The 27,512-nt window shown below is 38.6% G+C and overlaps 1 protein-coding gene across 2 annotated transcripts; it reads right to left on the bottom strand.

Annotated features, from left to right (window-relative positions):
* Window positions 1-1,259: 1,259 nt before the first annotated feature.
* TMEM156 (transmembrane protein 156) lies at window positions 1,260-27,512 on the bottom strand. 2 transcript variants are annotated; one of them, XM_052780246.1, is made up of 7 exons: window positions 27,401-27,512; window positions 23,882-24,163; window positions 22,101-22,352; window positions 19,929-20,036; window positions 16,684-16,788; window positions 11,517-11,621; window positions 1,260-2,812 (listed from the first exon to the last, which is right to left on the bottom strand). In XM_052780246.1, the coding sequence occupies exons 1-7, from the start codon at window positions 27,498-27,500 to the stop codon at window positions 2,793-2,795; spliced, it is 972 nt and encodes a 323-aa protein (XP_052636206.1). In that variant the 5' UTR covers window positions 27,501-27,512; the 3' UTR covers window positions 1,260-2,792. The 2 variants fall into 2 exon arrangements, with proteins under 2 accessions (XP_052636206.1, XP_052636207.1); XM_052780247.1 differs by having other exon boundaries at window positions 1,260-2,806.

The raw sequence follows: 27,512 nt of genomic DNA, 5'->3' as shown, positions 1-27,512 counted from the left end.
ACCCCAAATGTCCCTGAGCACACATCTGCTAAGAACTCCTTATTAGTCTCCCCACTTTGATCTCCTTTTCACAGCTTCCCTTTACAGTCTTTTGAGGAGTTGCTCTAACAGACTCGGAGCAGAGCACTAGCTATTCATTCTTTCAAACATTTTACCCAAGGAGTGAAAGAATATTTCTTGTACAACCCTACAACAATGTGCAAAAGGAGTCTAAAAAAACTGCAGCAAGGACTAATCATAATTCTTAGTGAGCTGAATTTGCTGCTGCTGTAGAGGGAGGCATGAAGACATTACTTAAACAAATGCGTGCTATTTCTCTTCTGCACTACAGGGTTGAGGCTGGAAGGCGTTCGACAAAAGGTGCCAATTCTGGAGTCAGACAGTGTCACCTAAGTGAAAGCCAGAACACTGGGTAATTCAAACAATTTTTAAACACCTTCAGAAGCCTCTCAACCCATTTACTAGACTTGGAAAAATGCAGTCCTACTCTTCCCGCCCTCTTGCTTACCTCAGACACTGTATCAGCAGCTTATACAATGCTGGTGTTTAAGGTGCCTTTCCTCCAGTTCCCTCACCAGTTCTGCTCTGTGTCCGTTTCACACGTTTGCATTCTGTACGCCATCAGTTCTGCCTTCCCCACCAGTTTTGTTCACCCCACTCTCCTCCACCTTCATGTCTCCTTTCCCCCACTGGTTTCTGAGGTTCTTCCCTCCTGCCCATCATCTTGTGCTTGAGAGGCTGCACCAGGAAACCCTTTTTCTCCTCGTGTTCAGTTTTGAAAAAGCCAGAGGTGAAGACAAGGGGTTAAGAAGTCATGGGAAGAGAGAAACCCAGAGGATCTCAGGAAATAATGGGAAGACACTAATCTGGTTGCTTTTTAGTCCCCTCCTTCCTCGTCCAGTGTAAGGAGGTTGGACTAGAGACTGCCTGCGGTCCCTTTCAACCTCAATTACCTCAGGATCACATTTTTTTCTTACCATTCTTACCAATGTCTCCCCATTCTCCCACTGTTTCCTATAGTTGGGATCATACGTGCAAGACAACGTAAGCTCTAATCAACAGAGATTAAAAGCTTGTAAGAGCCTTTTGGGTTTACTTGTTCTTGGTGTTCTTAAAGGTAACTTGGAAGATGGAATCTTCCAGGGTGGTAAAACCAGACACTTGGAGAGCTGTGGGATAACTGTGGGTAATAAAAGAGTAAGTCACAGTTTAGCCATCCAAGGAAAAGAAAAGAGGGAGGTTATAGGCAGCAAGAATAATAGAATTAAATTATGAGAGAAAGGAGAATAAATTGGGGTTACAAGGAGCAGGGCTGTCCCTATCCACAAGATCTCTGGATTACTGAAGGGGAAGAGTGATAGATGGTGCCATCATTTGAAGCATTTAAACACTGACTAAAATGGCCTTAGCAATTCTGCAGTGATTTGAGATAGATATGTCTTTTCATCTGTAAATTGCTGTTCTATAGTAAGAAGAAGAAAAAAACAACCAGAAACAAATTGTGAGAGGTTTATTTTATAGACTGTATTAAAAAATCCATTTCTGAAAAGCTTTGTTATTACCACAGATAAGCAATAAAGCCTCAAAAGCCCCCGAATCAAGAAAGTCAGTATTTTTCTGATTTTTTTTATAAGATGGTAACAAACAATAGAAACAAATGCTTCAGACTTACCCAACTAAATATAAAAAATTCCATATGGCCTCAAATCATTCAGAAGCTAATGTTCACAACTATTGCTATTAAATCTGAACTGCTTGGTGCAGTATAATGACTGGAGAAGCAATTTCAGAAAGCTTCAGGAGGGAAAAGCTGTATAAATGGAAGGGATAGAGGTTATGAAGTATTAACATGATGCTAAATTGCTGCATATCATATTTGCAATGGGCAGTTTACAATCTGTTCATCCTGATGGATTTAGCACAAGGGAGTCTGAAGTCCTGGCTCTGCAATTTCTGTCTCTGCCTAGTAACTGATGGTTAAATTGTACCCACAAATAATGCGTTAGCACCGAATGAGTTTGGGACCCTGCTCAAGCCCAAACAGCTCCAGTACACTCAGAGGAGCAGTAATAAATGGAAAGTAAGGAAAAGTTCCAGGAGATAATGAGTCTGAATGCTAATGACCTAAGCTAGTACAAAAGATAGAAACACAATTTATCAAAAAGTACGAAACCCATTTGGTGTCTTAATGAGTTATTAAAAAACACTAATAACGATTTGGTGGTTTGAAGGCAAATGTCTATTTTTCCACTTTTTTTTCTTTATCCACCAAGATGTTGCAGAATTTATGAAGGTCTTCCTGGTTTACCACAGAAATTAAAATGCACTGCAGAATTCTCTCCTATGATCCTTCGGCCACCTTCCTCAACAGCCAGAAATTGTATCTTTCAAGCATCTTAGTCACCTAGAGCATTAAATAGGTTGAAAACTGTGCTCATTTCATGAAAGTAGAGGGTAATTTCTATCTTTAAACAGACTTACGTATCTCTGATAGAAAATGAAATTATTGCAAAGATTATCTCACAACCATATGATTAAGTATAAATCCTGAATGAACTGAAAATAGAGGTGAAATCTATACTCTCCTATTGAAGTTGTTTCTACAGCAAAACACATTTGTATTTTCTTAATACCAAATAGTTCTGGTGATGGATAAAATGAAGCTTCTCAACTAAAATGCATAGTTGGCATTCTCATGAAAGGACGGATGACATAGCTCCCCAAACTGGAAATGGAGATGCTTGCTTCTGTGGTGTATGATGTGTCTTCTTTCATCCAATAGTAATGATATTTCATATAGTGACATCTGAAACTAAAGAAAACAGTATCAGAAAAAAGAGGAGGTTAATTAGGTCTTTCCTAATTTATCTTAAATGTCATTCTTTTGACTTTCACAGTAGTGAATTCTCCTCTTTATTACAAAAGAAAACAACATTGTAACTACAGGGTAGACAAAATAGACCATACACATCAGATTGGAGCAAAAGACCTAAGAATGATACCTGCCAGCAGAATGGTGGTTTAGGTACCTGCCCCACAGAAGTATGGTACAGGAACCTGAGTGAGAAGCACTGGACCTTACTCATTTTTGGGGAAGCCTAGCAATGTGAGAGTGGGCAGAGCCAAAATCTGCCCAAGACAGCATTCACCACATCCACCTGGCTGCAGTGCTCCAGTAAGGATGTCCCTCAGGTGTCTCAGACTGGCTTTCTGCAGAGTGTCTCCATCTACACAGAGTTCAGTCTGGAACTGTCTTTTAAAGGTAGGTGGTGACTGATCCCTTTCCTCCAAATAACTGAGCAGGCTTCCCTTTCTTCTTCCCTCCTGGCAGCTAGATGAGGGGAGAAGAGTTTTGTGAGAGATCTGCCTCCACTCCAGAATCTCTTGCTCTGTGTCAGCTCCTGGGCATCTCTTCATGAACTACTCCACCTGCAGCAGGGAGTTCAGAAGTAAATCTGGGGTATTAACAAGGTCTTACTGCAGCCGAGCCAAAATAAGCTAAATAATCCTAATGGGAAAAAATAAAAATAGACCAATCCGAACCACCAGCTGGATGGAAGAATTTGCAAACTTGTGCCCAACTGCATTTCCTATACTATACTCATATACAGTAGGACAAATTTGGAAATAATGAAAAAAGAGCAGCTTCTTCCACATTCCCAAGCGAAAAATACTGCTCAGCAATCATCAATACAATTTTTTAAATTTGGACTGCAGCTCCCAGAGTGGCATGTAATGAGGAACCTTGAAATATGACAATGCCCAGATCCCAGTCAAGCTCATCTTAGTTTTTAGGGAACTATACAATGCCAGTTGGGGTGGGGAAGTGCAAGATTTCTGTACTTCTTACTCTCACACTGAGTGAAAAAGCAAATGTGGCTTGTTACCCATTCTGATAGTTCATGTAGCTGCAGGCCCCAAAACAACATCTGTCTCCCTTTTCCTTTACATCATAAGAACTGGGATAAGAAGTGTTCCTTGGCTGTGAAATCATACTGGAGGCAGCAGCTGCTGAAGTGAGCTAGAAAATGACAATGTAGGCAGGATACAATGCATCAAAAATTGATGCTGGCTAATGGAACAGTGGGTTTAAACAGCCTACACAGTGCCCATTACAGTCCAGTTCTGCAAGCAAGCAGGAGTGCTTCCCTTCAAAAGCCTCTAAGTGTCTGTTTTGGAGAGAAACACATCCTGGCATGCATTCTATGCAGAGCCCAATAATTGTGCCAAGTGCCCGGGAATGTGCTCAGCACATTCAGATTCTGTGAGTGCTCTTGTACTGAGAGGAGTTTTTGTTTTAATGTATGATTAAGACTTGAATCTATTATGGAAGCAGAACCAGAGGAGGAATTATCTTTCATGATATTTAAAAAATAAATATGTAATCGAGTGACTGCATGCAGTCCTGAAAACAGTTTAAAGCTGCACGTGTGCGTAAATCTTTTTTCATAGTTATCTACAGGAATTCATGAAAGCATAAAAAATGATGTCTTAACAAAAATGGCCAACTGGCAAGCCCAGTATGTCAGTACTAGCAGGAACTTCTGCCTTCAGCAGCATCACACCCAATTTTATGATGACTTTAACCACAGTACTATCACTTCTGAGCACTGAAGTGATGCTTTTCAGAAAAAGTGTCAAAAGGATAATTGGAAGGATCCCAGCAATTTAAAATCACACCTACTGTTATTTACAAATACATGCGTGATTTATAAAAACAGCTTAACTGTAATCTTTCTCTCGCTCTTGAGTACACTTGGTATGTGCCTTTGCTAGAATGTTTTGAACTAAAAGTTGCCCTGTTTTCCCTGCATAATTTGTATCTTCTGTTGTTCGTGTGGGTGTCTTGCTTGAAGACAGATGAGAGAGAGATTCTTTTAAATATGAAAGGATTTCTGTAAAGCCACAATCACATAAGGAAAAGCAGTCAAGGAATATTTTTATTCCCTTCCTGTTTGTGCTACTAAGTTCTGTAATGATGGCATTTAAAGACCTCTTCAGGAAGGCAGCAAGCGCCTGAGCCAAAGCCCAGGTAATACCCTCAGTGGACCTGCATTGAATTTTCCTGGTACTAGGCTGGAATCTGCACAATTAAATTTCTAAATTGCTAGGGGAGGGTATCCTTAGAAAACGACAGCAGTGACAATACTCTGAATGTAGCTGGATAGAAATCAGCCTCTCGTACACTTAGTTACTTACTGATCTCTTGTGCCAACCACCCCACACGGGAGGTTTTGCGTCCACGTGCTTTTAGATTGTAAGAGAGGAAAGGGACCCATCAACTTCTTTTATTTTACAATTTCTGTGAAAGAGGTTTTCACCTTTTTAGCCATACGCATGCTTCCCCTGTGTGTCATCCCTGTCAGTTACCTGTCATCTACCTTATGTTCCAGTTTTATAATCCATTTCACCTGAAGATAAGATCATGCCTTAAATTCTGTATTCACTGGGAGACCAACTTGTCTTATCTATACAGCTACACTGTCACTCAGAAGGAAATACAGAGATGTGAAGCACCTTATGTGTTCAAGGATCTCAAAGCTCTTTACAAAGAAAGATGGAAGTGCTGACGGCAAAAGGCAGTGTACTAAAAATCGCTGGCAATTGCTGATGTGGAACTTTCATTAGCTTTTATGCAGCCTTTGACACATCCACCAGTTTTATTAAGAGAATTAATGGGAGGCAGGACACTAAGATTGTTTCATCTTGTCCTTGGGGCATTGACTGTCAAAGAGATTGATGAAGTAAATAAAGTGTTTGGGATAACAGTGACCAATTTGTGCGAATTTGATCTAACAACAGCTCAGCGCATGACAGTGGACACTTTTTAGCAAAAAAAAAAAAGTCCACAACAGTTGGCTTTAAGATACTGAGTTTTCCTTCTTTCTTTCCTCATAAAATGGCAGCACTTCATCCAGGAACTATCAGGTCTGTATCTGTCTCTAACTTCCCCAAATAAGGGAGAACACTGTTCTGTCCCTAGTCGTTCATGAAATCTATTAATGCTCCTTTTGATTCAGAGAATACAATGGTGCTTCCCCTTAAACAGGCAGTGGGCAGAAGTACTGCAGGAGAGGGCTCACAATTACTCTTCATGCTATACACATGTGATTTTTATTCTGCCCTGATCACCATAAGACTGAAGTGCACCTTTGGCATGGAAGAGGCCAGCGAGACCTGCACAGCCAGTCTGCCCAGACTTCACGTGGCCCCACGGCTGGGGAAAGACAACTGCTGCAAGGGCAGGACACAGACAGAGGCAAGTCTGTGGCTTTCTTAAGCCTCCAAGGGCAAGTTTAGCCAAAACCTTCCCTACATAACAATGATTTTGGGGCTAACCATCAGCAAAATCATCTTGCTGAATGCTCCAACACCTTCAGATAGGCTGTTCATCATATATAGGGGTGTTCTAATGGGCATGGTGATTTGGCTCTTTCTTGCCCACTTCTATTTCTTACTCCAATTATTCTTTGTCCCCACTGTTTTAGGGAATGGCCATTGAATCAAGTGCATTCAGAAATGTTAGTCCTCTTATGGTTTCACATGCTGCATTTTTTTAAGTAAAGGGAGCTAGCAGCCTTGCTCTGATACATAAATTCAGTATTTATCCCTCTGATCTGCTCTCCCAGATTTCTTGCTATCAGTCCAGCTTCCTGTTTCTGTCTTTTCGTCTGTCACAGAAGAGGGTATTCACTGCTGGCACTTTAAAAAAAAAAACAAACACCAGACCCAGCTATACATCCCACAGCGTTTTAGAGCTGCTAAAAATAATAGTTGATGCAAGCAGTGCTCTTAAAGTTAAAAGTACTAGTTGATGAAAGTAGTGCTTTGTAAGTTAAAAGCACTACACAATCTCTGTTTTAGCTGAGGATAAACAGTTCTTACCATGGTGCAAATTAGTAAGGAGGTGTCATTAGCAGAGACAGAAAAAGTTCGGTCTCCGGAGCCTTATTCTAGCATGCTGGCCCCTGAGCAGCATTGCCTCCATATGCAAACATTTGCCCTGAATAAAATGTTCATGCTTCCTATCTAAATGAACAGCAGCCTTGAAATTTACAGTAATTAATGTCACCTTTTGACAGCACCAAGGAAATACATCTACAGCTGTGATATGTAAAGAGAGGACTGTCTTAAAGCACTTGAGAGGCTTGGCTCACTCATTTTTTCCAGATGGTTGCTAATATGGTGGTTTAATGAAAGATGGCAGAAACAGAGGAGGATTCTTAACTTCAGCACTCAAATGTAATAATAATAGCTACCATGAAAATACACAGAGTTATTAAGTGAGGCATTAAGTGTCCTGTGCTGAAAAGATTCTCCTTTGGCAAAGGTATAAGTGCAGAAGTTGGTGCATTTTTTATTAACTGATATAGCTGTTAGTGTGAGAGTAACCAATGAACAATAAGTAATGGAGCATGTGCATGCATCTCTGTGCACACACACACACAGATGTATAGATATACACACACATAGGATAGAAGTATATTGATAAACATAGGTGTGGCAGTACATCCCGGCCCCCCCCATCCTGCCGGCGGGAAACGAAACTTCTCCAGGAAGGGAGAAGGGGAAGGAAACCCTGGAGGCTGCAGGTTGAAGTTTGAACTGGCCAATCGAGATGCGCCAGGTACACCGAGGCGACCCTCCTAGCCAATAGAATTAAATGACCACAGGTCAGATTCGACAGGGGTATCAACGGGGTCCCGCCGGAGGACACGTTGGCAGTCCTCCTTGGAGCAGCGGGTCTGCAGTCGGGGACTCCCCCTCGGGCCGGGGCACCGCCCGAGGTAACTCCTCGAGGGAGAGAGCCCTCAGCTTTTAGGTGAGTGATACGCGCGTTTTGAGCCATCACTTTAAATCTTGGGGATTCTTAAGTCGGCCGTGTAGTATTAATTCTCTTTACGTCATTGAGCCTGTGGTTTTATAAAATGTTACCGGACTTCTAACTAACTTTTGCTGAAGAATAAATCTGAGTTTTAACACCTGTTGGATTTGGTTAGTCGTGCATCCGTAACAATAGGACCACACATGTGTGTGGCCATGTGTGTAGTCTTGTGTTTATCCATATACTTACATTCTATGATCAACAAACAGTATTGTCTTAAATACAAAGAAATTAAAAAGACATTTATAGAAAGAAACATGTCTTCTTCTGACAGAAAAAGAAAAATTCAGCAGAAAGTAGCAATGTATCATTGATTATTGATCTCTCTCCATCTACTAGCAAGACAAATACTTCCCTGTTGTAGACTGGAGCAACGAGCGAATAATATGTCTTATACTTTGCTCTCCTGTTCAATCTGGATTTTTAACTTACTAAATTCCTGTGGCTAAAAACAATGTTGTCAAGCTTTTCAGCTTTCAATGTGTGGGTTAAGGCCCATTGCTGGGGCCATCAGCAGGTTCTCCAGCTCAGTAGCAATGATGGTGATAAGAGTAATCCTTGCTTTTCCATTTCGTCTTCCTTACAGCTGCTATTATGCCTACCACACCTACTGTACAGCTAGCCTCCTTACACAGAAACGAAATAAACACTCTCTGCTGTGGTTAATGCTTTCTCTGAGTGCAGCTTCAGCTAGCTGGAAATGAGGAAAAGCATAACTCAAAAGTGGTTTGCCTGTCCCCGTCTTGCCTGTTTGATCTAGGGCAGGCATTGAGCTAACTCTTACCACCTGGACTGAAGCCAGATTTGAAGCAGAGAAGGACAGATGTTAGCACTCTCTCCAGTGGAGCTCTCTCAGGTTTCTAGCTCAGGCTAGAACCCTTCCTTTTTTGAGGCTCTTGTATCAGTGGCCTGAAATGCATGTGCTCCAGGGGAGCAGCTGGCAGTGTGACACAAAGATGATGTTTTTGATCAAGAAGCTCCTGGTACACACTTCTTAATCTCCACCCCACCTCCTTCTAGGGAAAAACCAGGTTTTATCAAGTTGATGTAGTCTATAATTGCCTTTGTCAATTCTGGGAATTTAATCATCTCGGTGTTTTTCACTCTCAGTACTCAGCTGTTCGTGTGCAGCACTTCTAATGCAGCAAGCTCCTCCCTGTTGAGCTAAGTAGTCTTCAGCAGCATTCTAGAGGCTTCATAGAGACAACCCTAGCATTCATGAGAAAAGCAGACCGCAATCTCCTTCTGCAGCCTGAGTAACCAAAAGGACTTCCAGCTAGCAAGCTTTCCTGTAACTGCAGTGTCGTTAGCCACTGAGCCACCCACGAACACAAGCAGTAATGAGTTGAATCCGACCTTATCAGATGAAGGGGGAAGTGCTTCTTTGCAGGAAGTGAAGCAAAACTAAAGCAGAACGTGCTTTTATTATTTTCACAGACTATTTAGCTTTGAGACAGCATTCCTTTGAGAAATGTTATTCAAAACCTAGCATGATGAAAGGCAAGATAGAGATCTAAGTTCCTGCCTCTCCAGCCACATCCTTTAATAATCTTTCCACACGATGGCATGTAACATTACAATTTCATGTATTCAGCATTAATCCCACGAGTCACATCCAGCTTTCACCTCACTGCCAGCAGTCCTTCTGACAGGAGGACTGCGTTGTGACCTGGAAAGCAAGCCTGCTTCTATACAGCGCAGCACTGGAACAAGGTATTTGGGGTTTCTCAAGATACCTAACCTTTTTCTTTTAGTCACTGACCCAGAGACTAAGGAAAGGGATGATTTCATCCCAAAGTGTTCTGGATCTCATATATTGTCTCACAGAGCAACCAAAGATCTGCAAAGTTCTTCCATCTCTTCTTTCTACCCTTTAATACATAATACTTAAGATAATGAAAGCAAAAGGAGTGCTAGCAGGTTGATCCCAACGCTTACTCTGATCTCTAGGAACACGAAAGTTAAATTTGCATGGGAATGGGCCATGACTTTTTTTTCTTGCTTCTAAAACATGAGTTTTGGTGAACCCAACATCCTGGAAGGACAAAGGGTGCTCCTGATCAGCCATACTACTGTATAAATGAAGGCACTGAATACTAGTGAGCACCCCCTTAGCAACACATCCTATTACAACCTTAGAAATGTCTTGTTTTTAACCGGAGCGTAAATGTTCTCACAGGAAACAATTAAGGCAGGCAGGTATGTGGCAGACTAGGATATGGGAAGATAAGGCTTTACCTGAGAGACAGTTGACAGGTATCAGAAAAAGAAATGGTCTAGTACTGAAGTGGTTGGGAAGAATCCCTGGAGAAAGGAAGAAGCTGCCCTATGGAAAGGCTGGTGGGGCCTCTGGGAAAGGGCCTGCTCACTCAGCAGAAGCTCATGACATCCAAATGGAAAACAGCTGAATTCAGGTGATCTGAGAACTGCCCTCATCTACGTCACGAACTTCCCAAGTCATGTTATCTCTTTCTGCCTCCTGATATCCTCATTTTAGAATAGTAATAATGACAACTTTTCATCTTTGTCAGTCCTTATAAGATCTATGGGTGGGAATCACTTAAAAAGTGGTCAGTATTTTTAATTACTGTAATACACTGTCCTGTAACCCAGCTAGTCTCTCTCAAAAGCTAAACAATAATCTAGCTCAATTATTTATTTATTATGGCAGTACCTCATCTTTTGTCAGCAATGCTGTTCAAAATTTCTTTTTTAGCTCTGCTCTCAACATACAATTTCATTGTTTATGGGTCCACATGAAGAACAAAAATCAAACTGCTCTTCAGTACATCAATTTTTTTAACACATTAAAAAGATATCATGACATGATATTGAGTTTCCAATAAAACTCCATCCAATTCAAATAGATGTAAAGAAGGTTCTTAAGTTTTTAACCTAAAAAATTCACCATAAACAGTAATATAATCTTTGCAAGTAGCCATAACCTTGTCTATGCAATTGATATATTAGTCTGTATTACTTAGTCAACTAGCACCTCTTCTATTTCTAAGTATTACAAGTAAGAGGATGAGGTATCTCTTACTGCACATTTCTTTTCAGACTTGTTTCCTTACACCTGAACTTCCTGAAACAATTACTGGGGTGCAAGGGCTGAAGAAAGTTAGAAGTGGGAGACTAGTTTTAGTTCCAAGCTGAAACCAACTTCTTGTCACTCTGACTGGTGTAATAACGACAGAGCGATTGATCGATTTCTTTTGTTTGAGGAATTTGATCAACAAATTATTTATTTCAAACGTGATTTTCTTCAGAGATCATTTGCAATTGTTTATTTCCTCCACCCTTGTCAGAAACAAATGTCAGCATAATGCTGAAGTCCAGGCCACAATATTCTACACCAGAAAAATAGTGTCAGAATTTGCACTGGGGCCTTCAGGAACACACAGGGTTTAAAAGACTAACACATTAGCTTATAGATGACTCTTGGTAGCAGAAGGAAAATTGATTTTGTTTCCCTGCCAACTAGCTCTCACAAAAAAAACATCTTCCAGTTTGTCATCTCATATACTTCACTAGAAGAAGTAGTAATTTATTTTGAGCAGATACTGTATACTATTAATTCTAAAAATATGAGGCAAAACAGAATAATCAGAGTTGTAAGATATTTACTTACCTTCTACAGTTGATGCACCCACATGACAATGCTCTTGTTCAGGAATTATGGGCAGTATCTTTGTGGTCTGTGCAGTAAGTGGAATCTGTTGTTTGCTGGTTTTCACTATTGAAAGTTAAAATTATTGTTATCTGTATTATTAAACAGCAAATACATCTGCAGAGTGTTAAATAGTGAATCTGCAAGTTTGAAAATAATTGAGACCTATCTGAACACAAGGCAAAGGTGGACAGCCAGTTTGTCAGTGGGATTTCAGTGCCTAGGGATGCAAATACATGTCAGGAACTCCTGAAAGTACTGACCACGCTTTGTATTTAACTTCCTCTTGATACTAGTGGGACTACGACATGCTGATGCTAAGCCTCCCTGGGAAGCATCTTGAAGGTAGGCAGCTAAACTGCTCTTGGAAATTTTACTAGTAGTGAAAATACAGAAGCATGCAAATTTGGGGTTATATGAGTCTCCCAAAATACAAAAACCTACAGTTGGCCAGTGAAGCGGGAACAACTGAAATTTAGATTGTGAACTTTCTGATTCTTTTTCACGTAAGGGCAGCCCAGATTGCCACTCAGGAACACATGATGTGGCCTCAGCTAACTTGTCATACACACAGGGAGAGCTACTGGGTATCATCCAGTTGTTAACAAAGACGACAGCATGCACCTCAGAAGCAGGGAAAGGTGTGGTGATGCCTTTAGCACACTGGCAACACAGATCCTGATATGATAGCTTACTGGTATACACATAAAGAAATGCAGAAATAGCATTGTCAGGCAAATGAACACAGAGTTGTTGATCCAATGCGTTTTCAAAGAACTACCATAGAACACAAATAATATTTTAACGCTAGGTCCATCCTGTCCCTGACCATCCGTAACTTCTGTAAACCTACAAATGGGTTTGTTTTCTACTGAGTTCATAACAAGAGGATGAACTGTGCCACTTACATTTAGCTACATACCTTCTCCACTGACTATATAATTTGGGCTTCTTGCTTTACAAATGCAATTAAAAAGTAGAGTTTGGATCTTGGTAATTAAGCAACTGAACATGAAAAGCAAAGTTAAAATAAAACTGGGGTAGTTTTAAAAATAGCAATGGATCTTGTTTCACCCTCAGGATGAATCTGGAGAGAATGGGAATGTAGGCTGATACTCCCTTCAGAGCCTATGTGTAACACTGTTCTGCATGCATGCAAACTGAGCAGAGAATGTCAGAACTGAGAAGGATCAGAATCAAATAGGTGATGCCTCACTTGGCCAAGATTAAACAAATTTCTCCTTTCTTGGCTTTGCATCTATTTGCTGCTGTAGAAGATGTATCTTGCCTGTCCTCTTTGCTAAAAAGAAAATGTATTGCAGAACACAAAGAGGAGTGAATCTGAATTCACTGGGATGCCAGCCCTCACACTACTGAGCCAGCATTTGCTGCTATTTCCAACCTGTCAACTAACCTGAATCTGTAGCAACACATCAGAGAGATGGCAGAATTTTACCTATTTCCTCTAATCTTGTAGGAGAGCAACTATTATTTTAATAGGATAGCACAGGAAACAATACAGGAATTCAAATGCCTGAGAGGAAATTTGTCTTGTTGTTTCTTATGTGCAAATTACAGCTGTCAAGCCCACTTATATCAAATGCTATGAATGTCACAAAGTCTAAACAGTCCAGAAAACAACTGCAGGCCAGAAACCCTGAGGTTTTATTCTCTGAGTCCTGGTTGTCACCATGATCCTGCAATGTCCTTCTTTCAGGATGAGTTATAAAATTACCATACACCAGAATTAACTTTGCATTATTGTGAGCCAGACAAGTGAGTCAAGGAATCCTGTATTTGTATCCTAAAATGTAATGAACCAAACTGTAACTCCGTGAGCCAATGGAGTATCACTGAAAATGGGAGAAGTATACCTTTTGGGCAATGTAGAAAAAGGCACTATGTTTGAACTAAGGTTGCCCACACAGACTGTAGAGTAGTAACATGATGATATTAATATGATTCCCTGTCTGTACAGTCCCATTCTAGCATAGAAATGGGAGCAGGCCTTTTTTTATGATAGACCTTATGCTGCTTTCAAAATAGGATAAAAATAAACAAGTAATGTCATTCTTATGCTAGGAAAAGAAGGTCTAAATGGGAATTTATAGTGGTAGTCTTCCAGTAATACAAATTCACACTTAAGTATAAACCATATAATTATATTAATGAAACTTCCAGTACGAAAAGAGCCTGCTAGGCAGATTCAGTCTAGGTATTAAACACCCTGATATATGCAACCTGTTTCCTGTGCAACTTCTTTTTTTTTTTTTAAGTAATGTAGTGTACAGTTCACACTGGCCAGGCACACTGGCCTGCTCCCAACAAGTAATTCTGTGCCATGTCCCCATGCTTATTTTTGGGGGGGAATACAGCTATATGAGAATAGCTATACTTAATCAGTTACTAGTAGTGGAAAAGGTACTAAAGTGGTTTAGGGAAAGTGGGCTAAGGAAAAGGTATAACAGCAGGGTAAGTGTAGCTGCCCTCCCTTTCTTTGGAACTGAGGCTGATTCAAGCAGTAAGCTGCGCATGACAGTTTAGCAGCTTCTGTCTGAGTTCTTTTAAAACACTGTGGGGAATACTGTCTAGTCCTTCTAATTGCTATTATTAATTTATTAAGTTGTTCCAAAACTTCTTCTACTTCCTCTTCAATTTGAGAAAGCTCCTCAAAAAAATTCTTGCAATAGAAGTCTCTTATGTGGGACTCTCCCTAAGATTCTGTCATGAACACAAAGCAAGGAATTGACTTTTCTTCTATGTATTATTTTCCATGTGCTACTACTATCAAGTCCTATTTGATACAAAAATGCTCTGTGTCTGGAAATACAGATCAGCCACTTGAAGAATACTTACTTCTTGCACTGAAGAAAAAGCACCCTGTACTCCTTCCCTTCTCTTGTGGCTACATTTAAGGGCAACTGTGTTTTGTCAGTTCATACCATTCAAGGGACTGTTTTACATAAATGCAATGCCAGGACCAGATCCAAGGTCTAGAAAATGTGCTCTCTACAGCCCACGCTCTAGTGCATACTTTTTTGGCTTAACAGCACAGACAACATTTAGTCAACTTTTATGACCAGAATGCTTTAAAGCTCCCGTATCCTCACTATATGTGCTTAATGCTTTATAGTACCATGAATTTGGAAGGCCGTAACTTTAATCCTACCCTAGAGAACACACTATACATTTTTCCTCCTTTCCTCTGGCCACTGACCTAATGGTAGTGAATCATTGACATAGAGCCACTAACAGTTTCACAAAACCAGCATCCATGCTGTAAACTATCTTTTTGCAGGACCACAGTGATATTAAGACAGCAAGTCCCCGAGCCTACCTAGGAAATCATTCTCATTCTCAAAGTATAGGTTTCCTTCTTTTTCTTCCATTATCCTTTCTGAACTTTGAATAACCTTTTAGTAGTACCTATACATCTTTTAATCTATATGATATACTGTCACATCCTCTCAGATATATAGTTATTTAGTCTCATTACGGTGTTTGCAGGGTGATTGTATTGTCTTCAGTGGATTTCAATGTTTTGTTTCAAGATTCCAAGCTATGCACTAATGATAGTGAAAACATTATCAAGGGCTGTCAAAGAAGTCATCTATAGCTATTTATAATCCATTATCACCGTACCAAATCTTAAACTTAGCAATAGTGGAAAGAATAAACTCTTTTCATATGGTCTTGATTCCACTTTAAATTATATTGGTATAAACTGGGAAATTGACTGGAATGACTGGAATTATGGTGTGTGAAATCAAGGAATTTCATATTAAAATAAAACCCATTATAGTAACTCATACAACTAAGCCTCTTTCTGGGTTAAATGGATAGATTGAAGTGGGAGGCACATAGAAGTAAGAATGACAGACCAATAAGGGATTCCTATTCTCTTCAGTAAAATCTAGTAAAACCAGATTTGAATTTCCATAAAACTCCATCATCAAAAATGCCTTTAGATATACATTAACAATGCCATTGTGAACATGCTGATAAAACAGGTATTGTATTAGTGAAGCTAGTCAAGACAAAAGATGTCAGAAAGATAATTCCTTTCCTGTGGGATGAAAATAATGAGCTCATAAATTTATCTTAGAAGTAGCCAGTGCTTTAAAAGCAAGGAGCATAAATTGTACTCGCAGGAGAGTTCAGAGAGACAGGGAGTTATTCACTCTTTTCCACGTAAAATTGAAATGCCATGAGTTACTGAGTTGTAGAGAGAAATTATTGAGTCTCCTCTTACTCCTGAAGAGCTAAGAAGACAAAGTGAAGTACCCAAGCCTAGACAAATTTAAAACCATTTTTTCATTTGCTGGCTTTGTAGTTGTTCTTGTTTCAGAAGGAGGTTGTTTTGCCATTCAGAGCTATTATTCTATATGTTTACGTTAATCTTTTTAAAAACAGAGCTCCCTTCGTGAAACCAGAATCCATGGAATTTATTAAAGCATATGACTCTCTGAGCAATATCAGTAACACTCAGAGCTACAGCTGCTAATTTTCACTCACACAGAGATTTGTTACCAAATCATAATTTCTGGAACCAAAACTTTGAGTTTAGCCATGCCATTTAATTTATCTGTGCTACTACACTCTCAGAAGACCACATTTTAATTCCTATCTGAAACTAGAAAATTGTACTTTGTGGGAATTTTTCCCTAGAAATAGGCTACAAAGTGCCAGCAGAGCCATTCTCTGAGTCCTGCTACAGCCATCATTCCATCCTTTGGTAGCACATTTTATCAAGAGTCATAAATGCATACAGCATACATACATGTGTGTACATGCCTGTATACTTTTCATACACACACAAAGCCTCAACATGACCAAAAATTAAAAGGAGGTAAAAGAAGCAAAGTCATTAATGCAACACATTTGGAAGACTGGGAGAAGCATTCCCACATGATATATGTAAGTCTTCTTACAGTTGTTTTTGTCAGAATTATTTCTTTATGATATAAAAATGCTTCTATAACATAAGCCAGATCAAATTTGTGTAGGATCAAGGTAACTCTGAAACAAACCTGAAGCATCCCTTACCAGGAAAGGCTCAAAAGGTCTTTCTTGACCTCCTCGTGCCTCAAGATTTGTTAGGGGTTTATTTTACTTTTGTATTACTTACCAGGAAAAGGATGAATTTTAGTAGCAGATATGGTTCTTCTTTCATGTCTGGAACCCTTTCTTCTTAGAATAGTAGAAACGGATACTGCTACTCTGTGTTTACAACCTGTTTTAAACAAAATGTGTTGTCCTCAGCTATAGAATTACATACAGCACTGATAAGAAAGCAAGCTGGTAAACCCCTTATTCTTAAACTTTTGAACACCTTCCATGAAAAAACAGGAAGGGCCAGATGTTTCATATTTTCCTATATGAAATTTTCTGGAACATCCATTCAGATTTGCCCCTTTCAAATTATTCCTTCCCTTTTCTATACTGTGTACCTTGAACAAATTTTGGAAGGTTATCAAAAATTACACGTTCCAGTACAGATTTGGACTCACACTGCTGACAGTGGAATAGCAAGGATGGTGTGTACTGGCATCCTAGGAAGCTGACAGGTTCTTCGCAAGTGTGGGGTGTTCATCTTTGGAAGCACAGTTTTAGAGTAAGCTCTATACCACTCAGACAGAGAAAGATAGAGCTGGGTTGAACACCTCTGACTGTTCCTCAGCACCTTGTTCATAAACCCCTCAGTCTTTCCATCCTTCTGCTGCTCTCTTAATACTGTGCTCTTGCTGGGTTGTTGCAGACGATTGTGCAGCTGTTATGGTTAGCCCTGTTCTATGATGACGGCAGTTCAGGGCTCAGCCAGCTTCTGATGACAGGCTCACTTCAATTCTCCATGACAGAACTGATTTTTATCTTTTTCTTTTGAGAACACTACAAAACTTCAGCTTTAAGAAATTCATTAAATTAGCGTTATTTAGGTCATGATTTTTTTATGAATAGCCAGTGGAGATCTAACGCATTGAAGCCCTAAGCATGCACTTTAACAGTTAATGTCAAAGGAAGCTCTGGAAGTGGTCATAAGACAAGAGAGGAAGGGAAAAGGCAAAAGGCTAATTTATCTCCTTTGTCATGGATCAGTTGTAACCTCCACCAAGTTTATTTGGATATTTTATTTTATGCACTCATGGAAATAATTAATGTTTCAGAGTGTCTCAGAGTCTGCCTAGCAGAATTTCTTGCAAGGTCTCAAGAGGAAATGAATAATTCCATATTTCTTAACAGCTTTCAGTGATACTCAGAAATTAAGAGAAAAACTACTAATTATGACTATGAATTATGACTTCTTAGCAGCTGTTTTAGGCACATAGTAATATTCTGCTGTGTTCTTTGGGCACCACTGAAAAAAAGCAGTATGTAGACTTGCAGTTAAAGGTGGCATGGTAATATATACACATAAGGAATACAACCCTTAAATCTGATTTTTATGTGCTTGTCTTCTTATCAGTAACATATTGATGTTGTTTATAATGTTATATATTATAAATTTAACTAATAAACTCACTACTCCTCTATTAACAGAAAACATATTCTAAAAGCAAATCAGTAATTAGAAGCCTCAGAAGGGCATCTTTTCCTCTCTGCTTGTGTCCATAACAATTCTGAAAAACCTGCATTTAATAGAAAACTGTTGTTTAAGAATACAGGCAGTAAATCATTAATCATCACTACTAACAGTTCTGCATTAAAAATGGGATGTTATGACTCAAAGCATAGAAAATCATACTCATGGCATTTATAGGTAGCTTTCCAATTACAAATAAAAGTCCTTTAAATTAAAGCATTTAATAGCCCACTTATAAAGACCTAATTTATACTTTGTGGGATTTTTTATATACATAAATTAGGTCTCAGAATTTGGTTCTAGCACTAAGTAAAAGATCCTGTATTTTAACCAAGATAATCTGGTAAGGAGGTTTTTTAATTGGTGGGGGGGCGAGGGCGAGAAGATTTGACATTTTAAGCAACTATTTTGCTTATTCATTAAAAATATACACATAAAATATTTACATTATGCAAAAAACCCACAGAAATATTTTGTGTGGGGGCAGTCTTCTTCCTTCTGTTCAGTTTTGATTAAAGCTAGACTCCTATTGCTCTTTCGTTACAAAACTCCCTGTGGATGCAGTAAGGATGATCAGAGGAATGGATATGGCTTATCATTTTTTTATTACCCCTGTGACCAAGGTCTCCATTTGGCAGCTCTGGACTACAAGGTGAATGGACATCTGCCTGGTAATAGCAACTAAATGCTGGTTGTCCGGAGGCATTCTGCCCACTCAGGGCTGAAACAGGCAGAAAGTCTCAGGAAATTGCTGTGAAAAACATCTAAGAGCTATTGTTTCAGGTAACAGGTTAAGTAACACTCTTTTCACACTGATGAAAGGGAGTGTGCTCCCTGTACCACCTACCTCTGACTTGGGATGAAAAACAAGGGCCAGCAGCTGACAAGCAGTCAATTTTCTGCATTGTTTTGGTGCAGAGGACTTTATCTTGATTGCTCAAAAGTCTCAAGCTCATGGTACTCCTACACCTTAATTCTTGCTTTCTTCACTGTATATTGCTAGAAGAAATACTGTAAATCCAATTTCAGCCTGTATCGCAAGTGAATTGCATAGGAAGAGCCTGTCTTGGCTGGTGAAGGCATTCTGTAGAAACAATTGTTTCAGTCTCTGAACTAAGGACAAGTTCTTTCACAGTAAAGTTTTAATCACTTGGAATAGTCAATAGTGCTGATTCAGAAATCACAGCAATATTTTCTTTGCTGAAAACAGCAAAGAGAAGAAATGTTATCTGGACTTAATTCAGCTCTGGGATTAAGAAGGCACAGCTTGGTTGACCTGTATGGGATTACACCACTGCTGAATTTAGATAACCAGTTTTTAGGACAGACACCTGAGTGCATATCTCCTCATACTTATCCTGTAATGTTTCTTGACCATGACCTAGATGAATCATCTTCAGGAAGGAAAGGGTATTTCAATCTGCTTATATTGGTCATTGGCATTTCTGCTTAAGACCTTCAACAAGGTTCAACTGTAACTGTTTTATCTACTGGAATCAGTCTGAAACCAGAAGTTCATAACACTAAGGATCATAGGCCACCAGGCATCTGTCAAAAAACCCATTTCATTCACCATCAACAAGCTTGGATTTGCATCTACAGTTCAGAGATGAGAGGTGATAGTATCAATCATCTGAGTATTTCAATCCCTCCATAAGAAGCTTTTACTATATTACTATTAAAATATTGGAGTCTAAACCACATTAATAATCAATAGCTTTGTTATTGTAAATTAATACATTTTTCATTGCATAGAAATTTAAATTCATGCAGATTAACTTTGTGTTACTCACAGTTTTGTTCATTTTCTTGGACTATTTTGTAGATGACGATTGAAATAGTAAACACAAAAACTACTGGAATCATAGTGAGCCAAACGATCTTCGTCATACACATTGGATCTGGCCATAAAATGTAGAAGAGATAAAATGAAGGAGGAAAACATTGGCAGAGGAAAGCAGCACATTCGATCTTGGTAGATTTTTGGACCATGCTTATCCCCACAGATAAAAATTTAAAACAAAAGAGATTATGCCTTTTTCTTTCAGCCTTCTTTGTTGTTTGAAATTAGGTTTCCTATCTAGAATTTAGCTTCATTTTCTTCTCTATCTATCTCCCCATGTCTGAAATACTTATACATAGCTAAGTGAATGAAAACTTTTCCTATTTGTATAAACTGTTACATGCAACTCAGCCAGGAAGAAAATGCTTCAAAGATCAACATTTATATTTAAGGTAGAACAAGGGTAATTTATATCCCCTCTTTGTTTGGATGGAGTACAGAAGGAATTGGTCCACTGTCCCAACACTGGCCTGTACTGGCATTCTCAACCTCCTGGTCTGTCTTCATATATTGGAGAAGGTAAGATTCTACATATAAAAATTTTCATATCAAAAAGTGAGGAAATGCCACCAACAGGACCCTCTGGGGAGTTCTTTTAACTAAAGCTGCCTTGGGAGAGAATCAGCATGGGACTGGGTGTAGGAGGCAGACTGCTCTTTCGGACAACAGCTGCTGCAGAAATGCACCTACATTCCACAGGGAATTAGCTCAGTAACTAGTACAAGCCAGGACTATATACCACAGAGAAAGGATGTGGGGAACTTTCCTCCCTGGTTGTTGAAAAGACCTTTCAAACTTCTTTGGCAGCTGCATGTTAATGCATACATTGGCATTGTCAGATAACTATTTTAAAAAACAGCTATATTACTATGACTCATATAAAATCAAATTACAGACTATAGCCAAACCGCTGTTTTCCTTTCCTTGACTTAGAATAGTGTAATTAGACCTACATCAACTTCCCTTGTGTTATCTTCTCCATTGAGAAGTCATCAGGTAACTGCCAATAACCCCATGGCTCTTTGAGGTAAGCACAGCTCATCCCTTCTAATTCAGAACTAAAAATATCTTTTATACAGTCATTTAGGCTCTTTTCAGAGTACTCTACCCCATCTTGTAATGACTTGTAATGACTTGTATACCAACCTTGCTTACAAAAAGCCCTGAGCACCTCTTTAGCTTTGTTTTGAAGTAAATAGAAAAAAGATGTGTTGTTAATTTTAATTGTTAATTTGAGATAACTACTTCCCAGGTAAATCACCATTAGCAAAGGGTGGTTAGCTCATAGTTTTGACACGAGTTAGCAGGGCAAGTTACAAACTATACTCCTCTCATAGCTAGACCTACTTATTCAAAAAAAAACCCTAAGCTGCCCTCTCTTCTCTAGGATTTTACCTGGCTTTAGCCAACTCCAAAACACGTATTTTTTTCCAGCAAAGGTACAGCATAAAATACATTTGCCATACAGAACTAAATGAATGTAGTAATTCAGCAATTCCCAGACGGCAAGCGTTGCATAAAGACAGGCTGGAAGCCCTGACCCTGGTCAGGCAATCAGCCAAAAAACTCCTGCAGCACAAAGAGAAATTTAAAAAGCTGACAGGTTGTCCTCTGGGAAAACTAAGCCTGGTTCAGCTGAAGATTTCTCTTCTAAGTGTACTGTAGTAAGGCTGTATAGTAGGCTATTGCAGTACAACATTAAGAAAAGTCAAACCTGTCTCCTGGTTCTTCTGCCACTGAAGTTAGGAATTTTTAAATTTACCTCCAAGACAGCAGGGTTATGCCATTATCAGGGAGGGGAGAGGAAAAAAGTAATTCCAGGTTTTGTCATACATGCAATTTGTGAGTCTGTCACCACTGAGCAAAAAAATGTACAGACACTTACTTTGCTGTGTTGCTTCTAGGAAAAAAAAGCCGCTGCTAAACCTGCTTTAAATCACTATAAAAACTGTCAATTGCCTACTAAAGATGGTCTTTTACTAAGGGATGATCAAAATTGTATTCTCTTCTTGTGAAATACTTAAATGGTTGCTGAAAGCAGGGAACTACCTACTGGAGATTTTTTGCAAGATTGGTATTTTTTCTGCTTTGACTTCCATTCTGACTCTCCTTTGTAACTTACATTCCACGTAAGACTTCAGTTGCAGTGAAATATTTATACAGTCATTTTGGTCTTCCATCATTGCTACTAGACAGGAATGATTTAGGTATTCTTCAGCTGCATTTCTTCCTTCAACTATAGAATTGTTGATGTGGATTTCCAGCAGGTAGTAAGTATTACGCTCTACTTCTTCTTTCTCAGAAACCGTAGTGAAATTAAAATATTTATAAAAATCAGTAACATCTTCTGTTTCCAGTTCAAGTGAGCCTTTTGCTTTTGGAAATAAAAATTAAAACAAAACTATTATATAATGTGGTAGACAAAGAGACAACTCTCAGAAAGAACAATAAAATAAGTTCTCTGTCTCATTTTCAAAAACATACAGTAGGCTTTTACATCATTGACTACGATAAAATGGGCAAAAGGATACCATGTAAAGTTATTCTGAACAGATCTGAAGAGTATTAATTATCTATACAAAATATATTTCCCCTGCAAATTATAGCCCCTTTTTCTGCTTTACTTCCAGCTTCAGAGCTTTTCAGTTTTTTGTTTTGTTGTCTGTTGTCAAAGGTAACAGACAAAAATCAGGCTATGAAAAAAAAAAAAAACAAGTAAAAACCATACAATGATAGAGATTTGAAGTGTACATCTAGTTGATCTGCTATCAGTTGCACAAGGTCCTTGTTTCACTTTAAACCACACAAGCTGTGAGACTTGCACAATGTTAACAAGAGGCATAGGTAGGTGAGACATCGTCAAAAGCGTTGGAGTTGTATAGGTATAACTGAGAACAGAGTTTGTCCGCGTATTTTTTGTTTTGTTATTTTCTGTACTTGTTAAGACAGCTATTTTGTAATAAGAAAGTGACACAGTTGGAGAAAAACTGCATTTCTTATATTCAGGACTAGGCCTGTTGCCCCTGTTGCTGACAATGTTAGGAGAGCAGAATTCAGAGGCATCTTCTTCCCCAAAAGTTTCCAGATACTTTGCATATGTATATGGCACAGAAGGAATAAGCTACTACTGCTCTGAAAATATGTGGATGTTGCTGAACTCTTCTCTGTATTGCTGTGCCAGTCCTTATTCAGTGCTGCCTTCTCTGAGATGTGCAAGACCATTTCTGATACTACAGAGTTGTGGATATCATAGACTACAAGCACAAAAATGGTTATTTCTTGTATAGCTGCCATCTGAATAGTTACCATCTTTGAATTAGTTCTTCAGATACTTGCTCACAACCTATCTATGGGTAGAGTTCCACAATGACATTTAAAAGCAAATTCAGCATGAAAACTGATCAGAAACTACAACTCCTTAAAAATAAACAAAATATTTTAGAAAATTTATCAAGACTAAAAGAATAAAGATAGGGATATAAGAGCGTTCATAAAAGCCAGATGGCAGAGGTCAAATCTGCAACAAATATTCAAAGCGGCTGCTGGATAAGGCACTCTTTTCTCACAGCACCCTCTTTCCAGACCAATACAAAGCCCCCTGAAGATAATTACATGCCCCCACCCCCCCGCCAGTTTTATACAAGATCCTCAAAGAAAAGAAATCAGCATTTTGCTACCAACGAGCTTCACTGACAGCCAGAAATGAATGCCACTGAGAATCTGGCTTAAAACCTGCATTTTCTGGCCATGCAAAGACAAGCTAAAAAACCCCCATTGTTCATAGAATTGCAAAGACCATAGAGAACCAGCAGCATATTATAACTTTCTTTCAACTACCAACTAAAAATGTGTCTTTTATGTTGTCATAACTTCAAAACTAAGTATTTCTCTTCCCCTACTTACTTTTTTTAGCTACTGACCCTGATCCTTGATCATCAACATTCACATTTCTCTTGGATTCACACTCTGTGTGTTCAGTATGGGACTGTTGTTCCCTCCTGGAGGACTGGCAAATACATGGAATATTTTGGAAATTGGAATGATTTACAATGGCCTTCAGTAAAATAGTCTGGTTTTCTCTTCTGTGTTGCACTGATCTTTTGCAAGAATTGTTAAAAGTACAAAGTGGAAAAGTGGTATTATTTGATGAACAGGTATCCATGCATGACACAATTACAGTGTTAGCTGTAAAAAAGAGAGTACTATATTAGCAAGACAGTCATATAGGACACATGGACAAATACATGCGTGGAAGCACCATGTAACAGATCCTTTAACCATCTTACAGTGAAACACACTTTCTTTCTTGAGGGTTATGGCAGCACATTGACTGCATCAACAAGTGAGAGAAAGCAAGCACAGAGTCTTCCCACAACATAGATGCTGGATTTTATTGCTGAATTGTATGAAATCTCTTGTAATACTAACTTGAATTTGTGGTGGTATCTAGTCACATTCCTGTTTCAAAGCTGCTCCGATCTGATTGTACTTGAAAAGAAGATGAAAGCACTGATGTTCAGAGGGGGAACTTAGTGCTGGAACTGTGCAGTTGCAATGCACCAGTGCAATTATGTTGTAAAATAGCTATAATCAGAACGAAAACTTTCTTTCCAATGACATTGAAACCACACAGTGAAAATACACAGAAACAATGCTGCTGAATCCTCTGATCACACCTTTCATGTTCTCTTACATTCAGTCAACAAACATGAATCTTAATTATGACCATTGGTTTTGGTATTCATAGTCAAATTTCAGTATCAAATTACTGTAGCTAGAGTGCATTAATGCAGTTCTGGCAAGTAGCAAAAACCACGTAGAATTAATTATTAATGAGTGTTATTTTAGCTGTCTTCCACATTAATGTAGGGCTTTATTGTACAAATTGTGCATTTTCACTTGAGTTAACTTTGAACTATTTTTTCAATATGAAAAAAAAATTAAGAATAAAAAACTTCTGGGACCCCAACATGAAATACATATTTATGAATACAAAGAACCACTTCCTGGAGTTAATGCAGCACTAACCTATAGTTTTGTAGCTGAGCTTCCAATTCTAGCAGTACCCTTGCATCTCTATGAAGAGGGAATTTTGCATCTAACTCCCATTATGAGTAATTGGAGCAATATGTTCATAAATCCTTATGTACAGAGAGAAAAACACAGCTTTTAATTGCTCCAGTGCTCAGCTGCAATCTGACAGCTTCAATGAGCCACCTGTGCACACATAGAAGCAGGCTGACCTCAGAAACAGTTCAGTGAAGGATTTCGGACAGGATACAGAAATAAAATCCAAAATTCAACACCAAAGTCAATTATCTTCACTTTACTAACACCACATCAGAGAGTCATAAACTCCTTATAAAACATAATAAATTGAAATGTAAAATACACATCCTATGCAGGTAAGAAAATAATTCATTTTAATACAAAAAGGAAAAATGTCAGACAAAATTTAGGGCTTGATCTTTCCATGAGGCAAGTCAAAACATTTTCCTTGAAACACTTACAATCTGATCCACGCAACCTGGAGTCAAATTCTTCCAGCTGAAGGAGGCATTTTGTGCAGAGCTTCTCTGTGGAGATGAGCCAGGAGCAGAAATTGAATGCTTATTCTGCTGTCATGGCAAGGCATGTGTGCATCTGGGCAACCAGTCTAAAACCACTGCTACAGGTCTCAAGGTCAACTAACAGTAATTCCCTACCATACCCCTTTCACCAAGAAATTTGTACATGGACTTGGGAATCTGCTGACTGTGCTGTGACAGCAGTCTATGTACAGCACTATGAAGCCTATTTTGGACTTCACACATGGCTAAACAGGCTCCAGAGCTGCCTGTAAGCCATATTGTAGATAGGTAAAAGGTATGGTATCTGAGTGGAAAAAGTTTGAATGCTGCCCTGTTAGGGAGGGTGCTTACCATCCTCTTCAAAGATCTCTACTGAGAAAGCCAATCAAATTATGACCTAGCATCAGTAAACTTAATTTTCTTGACTCACAGGACTGTGGACTTTCTAGACAGGGATATATATTATTGAACACTGTAAACAGGGCTGCAAAAACCCTAGGCTTTCCCAGAGGATTACATGGCAGACAGAAAGCTGTACCCGCAAAAGGCTTGCTCCTTACTGCAGGACTGAGAAGCACCCTCCCAAATGCAAACTTCACTAGAAATGTGGAAAGGGTTTTGTGAAATCTGAACGCAGACTGCCTGAAGAGTTAAGAGGATCACTGACATGAAACCATGCAAAGTACCTCTAGAAAACTGCTGTATATTCAAAGATCTGTAACCTGCATGCTTAATGTTAGGAAGTTCTGTGATTATGAAATTCCTTTATTAAGTCTCTATTTACAGGGTGTTGTTCCATAGAAAATCCAATTCTATTAATATGAAATTATTCACTCTTTGATGTTTGACAGTAAGGTCAATGTTTTCTTCTGGTAAGAGTCATGTCATTGTTTATTTGCATCGTCTGTGCTAGCAAATACTTTACTTCTGCATGGAGGTAAAACATTAATTATTCCAGTGTCTTAAACTGACTCATCAATTTTATGATATTCAAAACTTATGACAGCTTACCAAGTTTGTTCGTTTATAAACTATAAGAATCTATGAATTATATTCTAGTTACTGTCATGTTTATCCTTTGTGGTTAATGAAAATAGAAATGTGAATATAAGTAACCTAATCTGGATATATTTTGATATTAATTTTTTCCCAGAAAATTATGCTTCATAAATCATTTTTTTCATGGTGCCTGGGAATACACACCATTTGTCAAAGGGATGCTTTTTATTATAACATTTACCTATTCAAAAGCTTACTTAGGAAAGGATGTGACAAAACTATTTTAATATTAATTTATTTATTAATTTTTAAGAAAGCACTAAATGCATAACTTTCACACATATATTTTGCATTCATCCTAAATCCAGTATTGACCTTTAGGATCACGAAGGTGTATCTGGGATTTATGTTAAAAGATTTGTTTCACTCAGTTACACCCATTCCACTCTACTTTCTGTCAGGTTACCACTGCATATCTCTTTCACAGAAAGTATCTCATACCAGACAGTAGTTGTACAAGTATAGAAACTTAAAAAAAGACATGAGTACCTGCTCTAAAAGAACATACATTATTTTAACTACTCTCTTCACGATGAAGATAGTAAAAGTACAGTTGCGTGGAAACAGTTACCAAAAATTTTGCAGTGTATGTAAATGAATGACAAACTCCTTTCAAATTACTGCATATAATTAACTGTTTGTTAAAAATCTAATGAAAAATAACTATATGCTTTGCAAAGTTCGTATGAGTACAGCATCCTCACCATCACTTTTAGGGAAGCACGTGCCAACTTTTCAACTGCACTCAGACTTTTGAATAAATAAAAGGCTATTTTAAAAGCTCATCACTCACCTTCATGGATTTTGAAAAATTCAGGTAAACATAAAATAAACATGGTAATTATTCCAAGTACCAATCTGAAGAGTTCTGGTTTTCTCAAAAGCAAGCACATGTCACTGAAGCA

This window comes from Harpia harpyja, chromosome 2 (genome assembly GCF_026419915.1).
Source record: "Harpia harpyja isolate bHarHar1 chromosome 2, bHarHar1 primary haplotype, whole genome shotgun sequence".
Classification (NCBI taxonomy): domain Eukaryota; kingdom Metazoa; phylum Chordata; class Aves; order Accipitriformes; family Accipitridae; genus Harpia; species Harpia harpyja.
The sequence above is the reverse complement of the archived record's forward strand: the minus strand, read 5'-3'. Positions and strand labels throughout refer to the sequence as shown.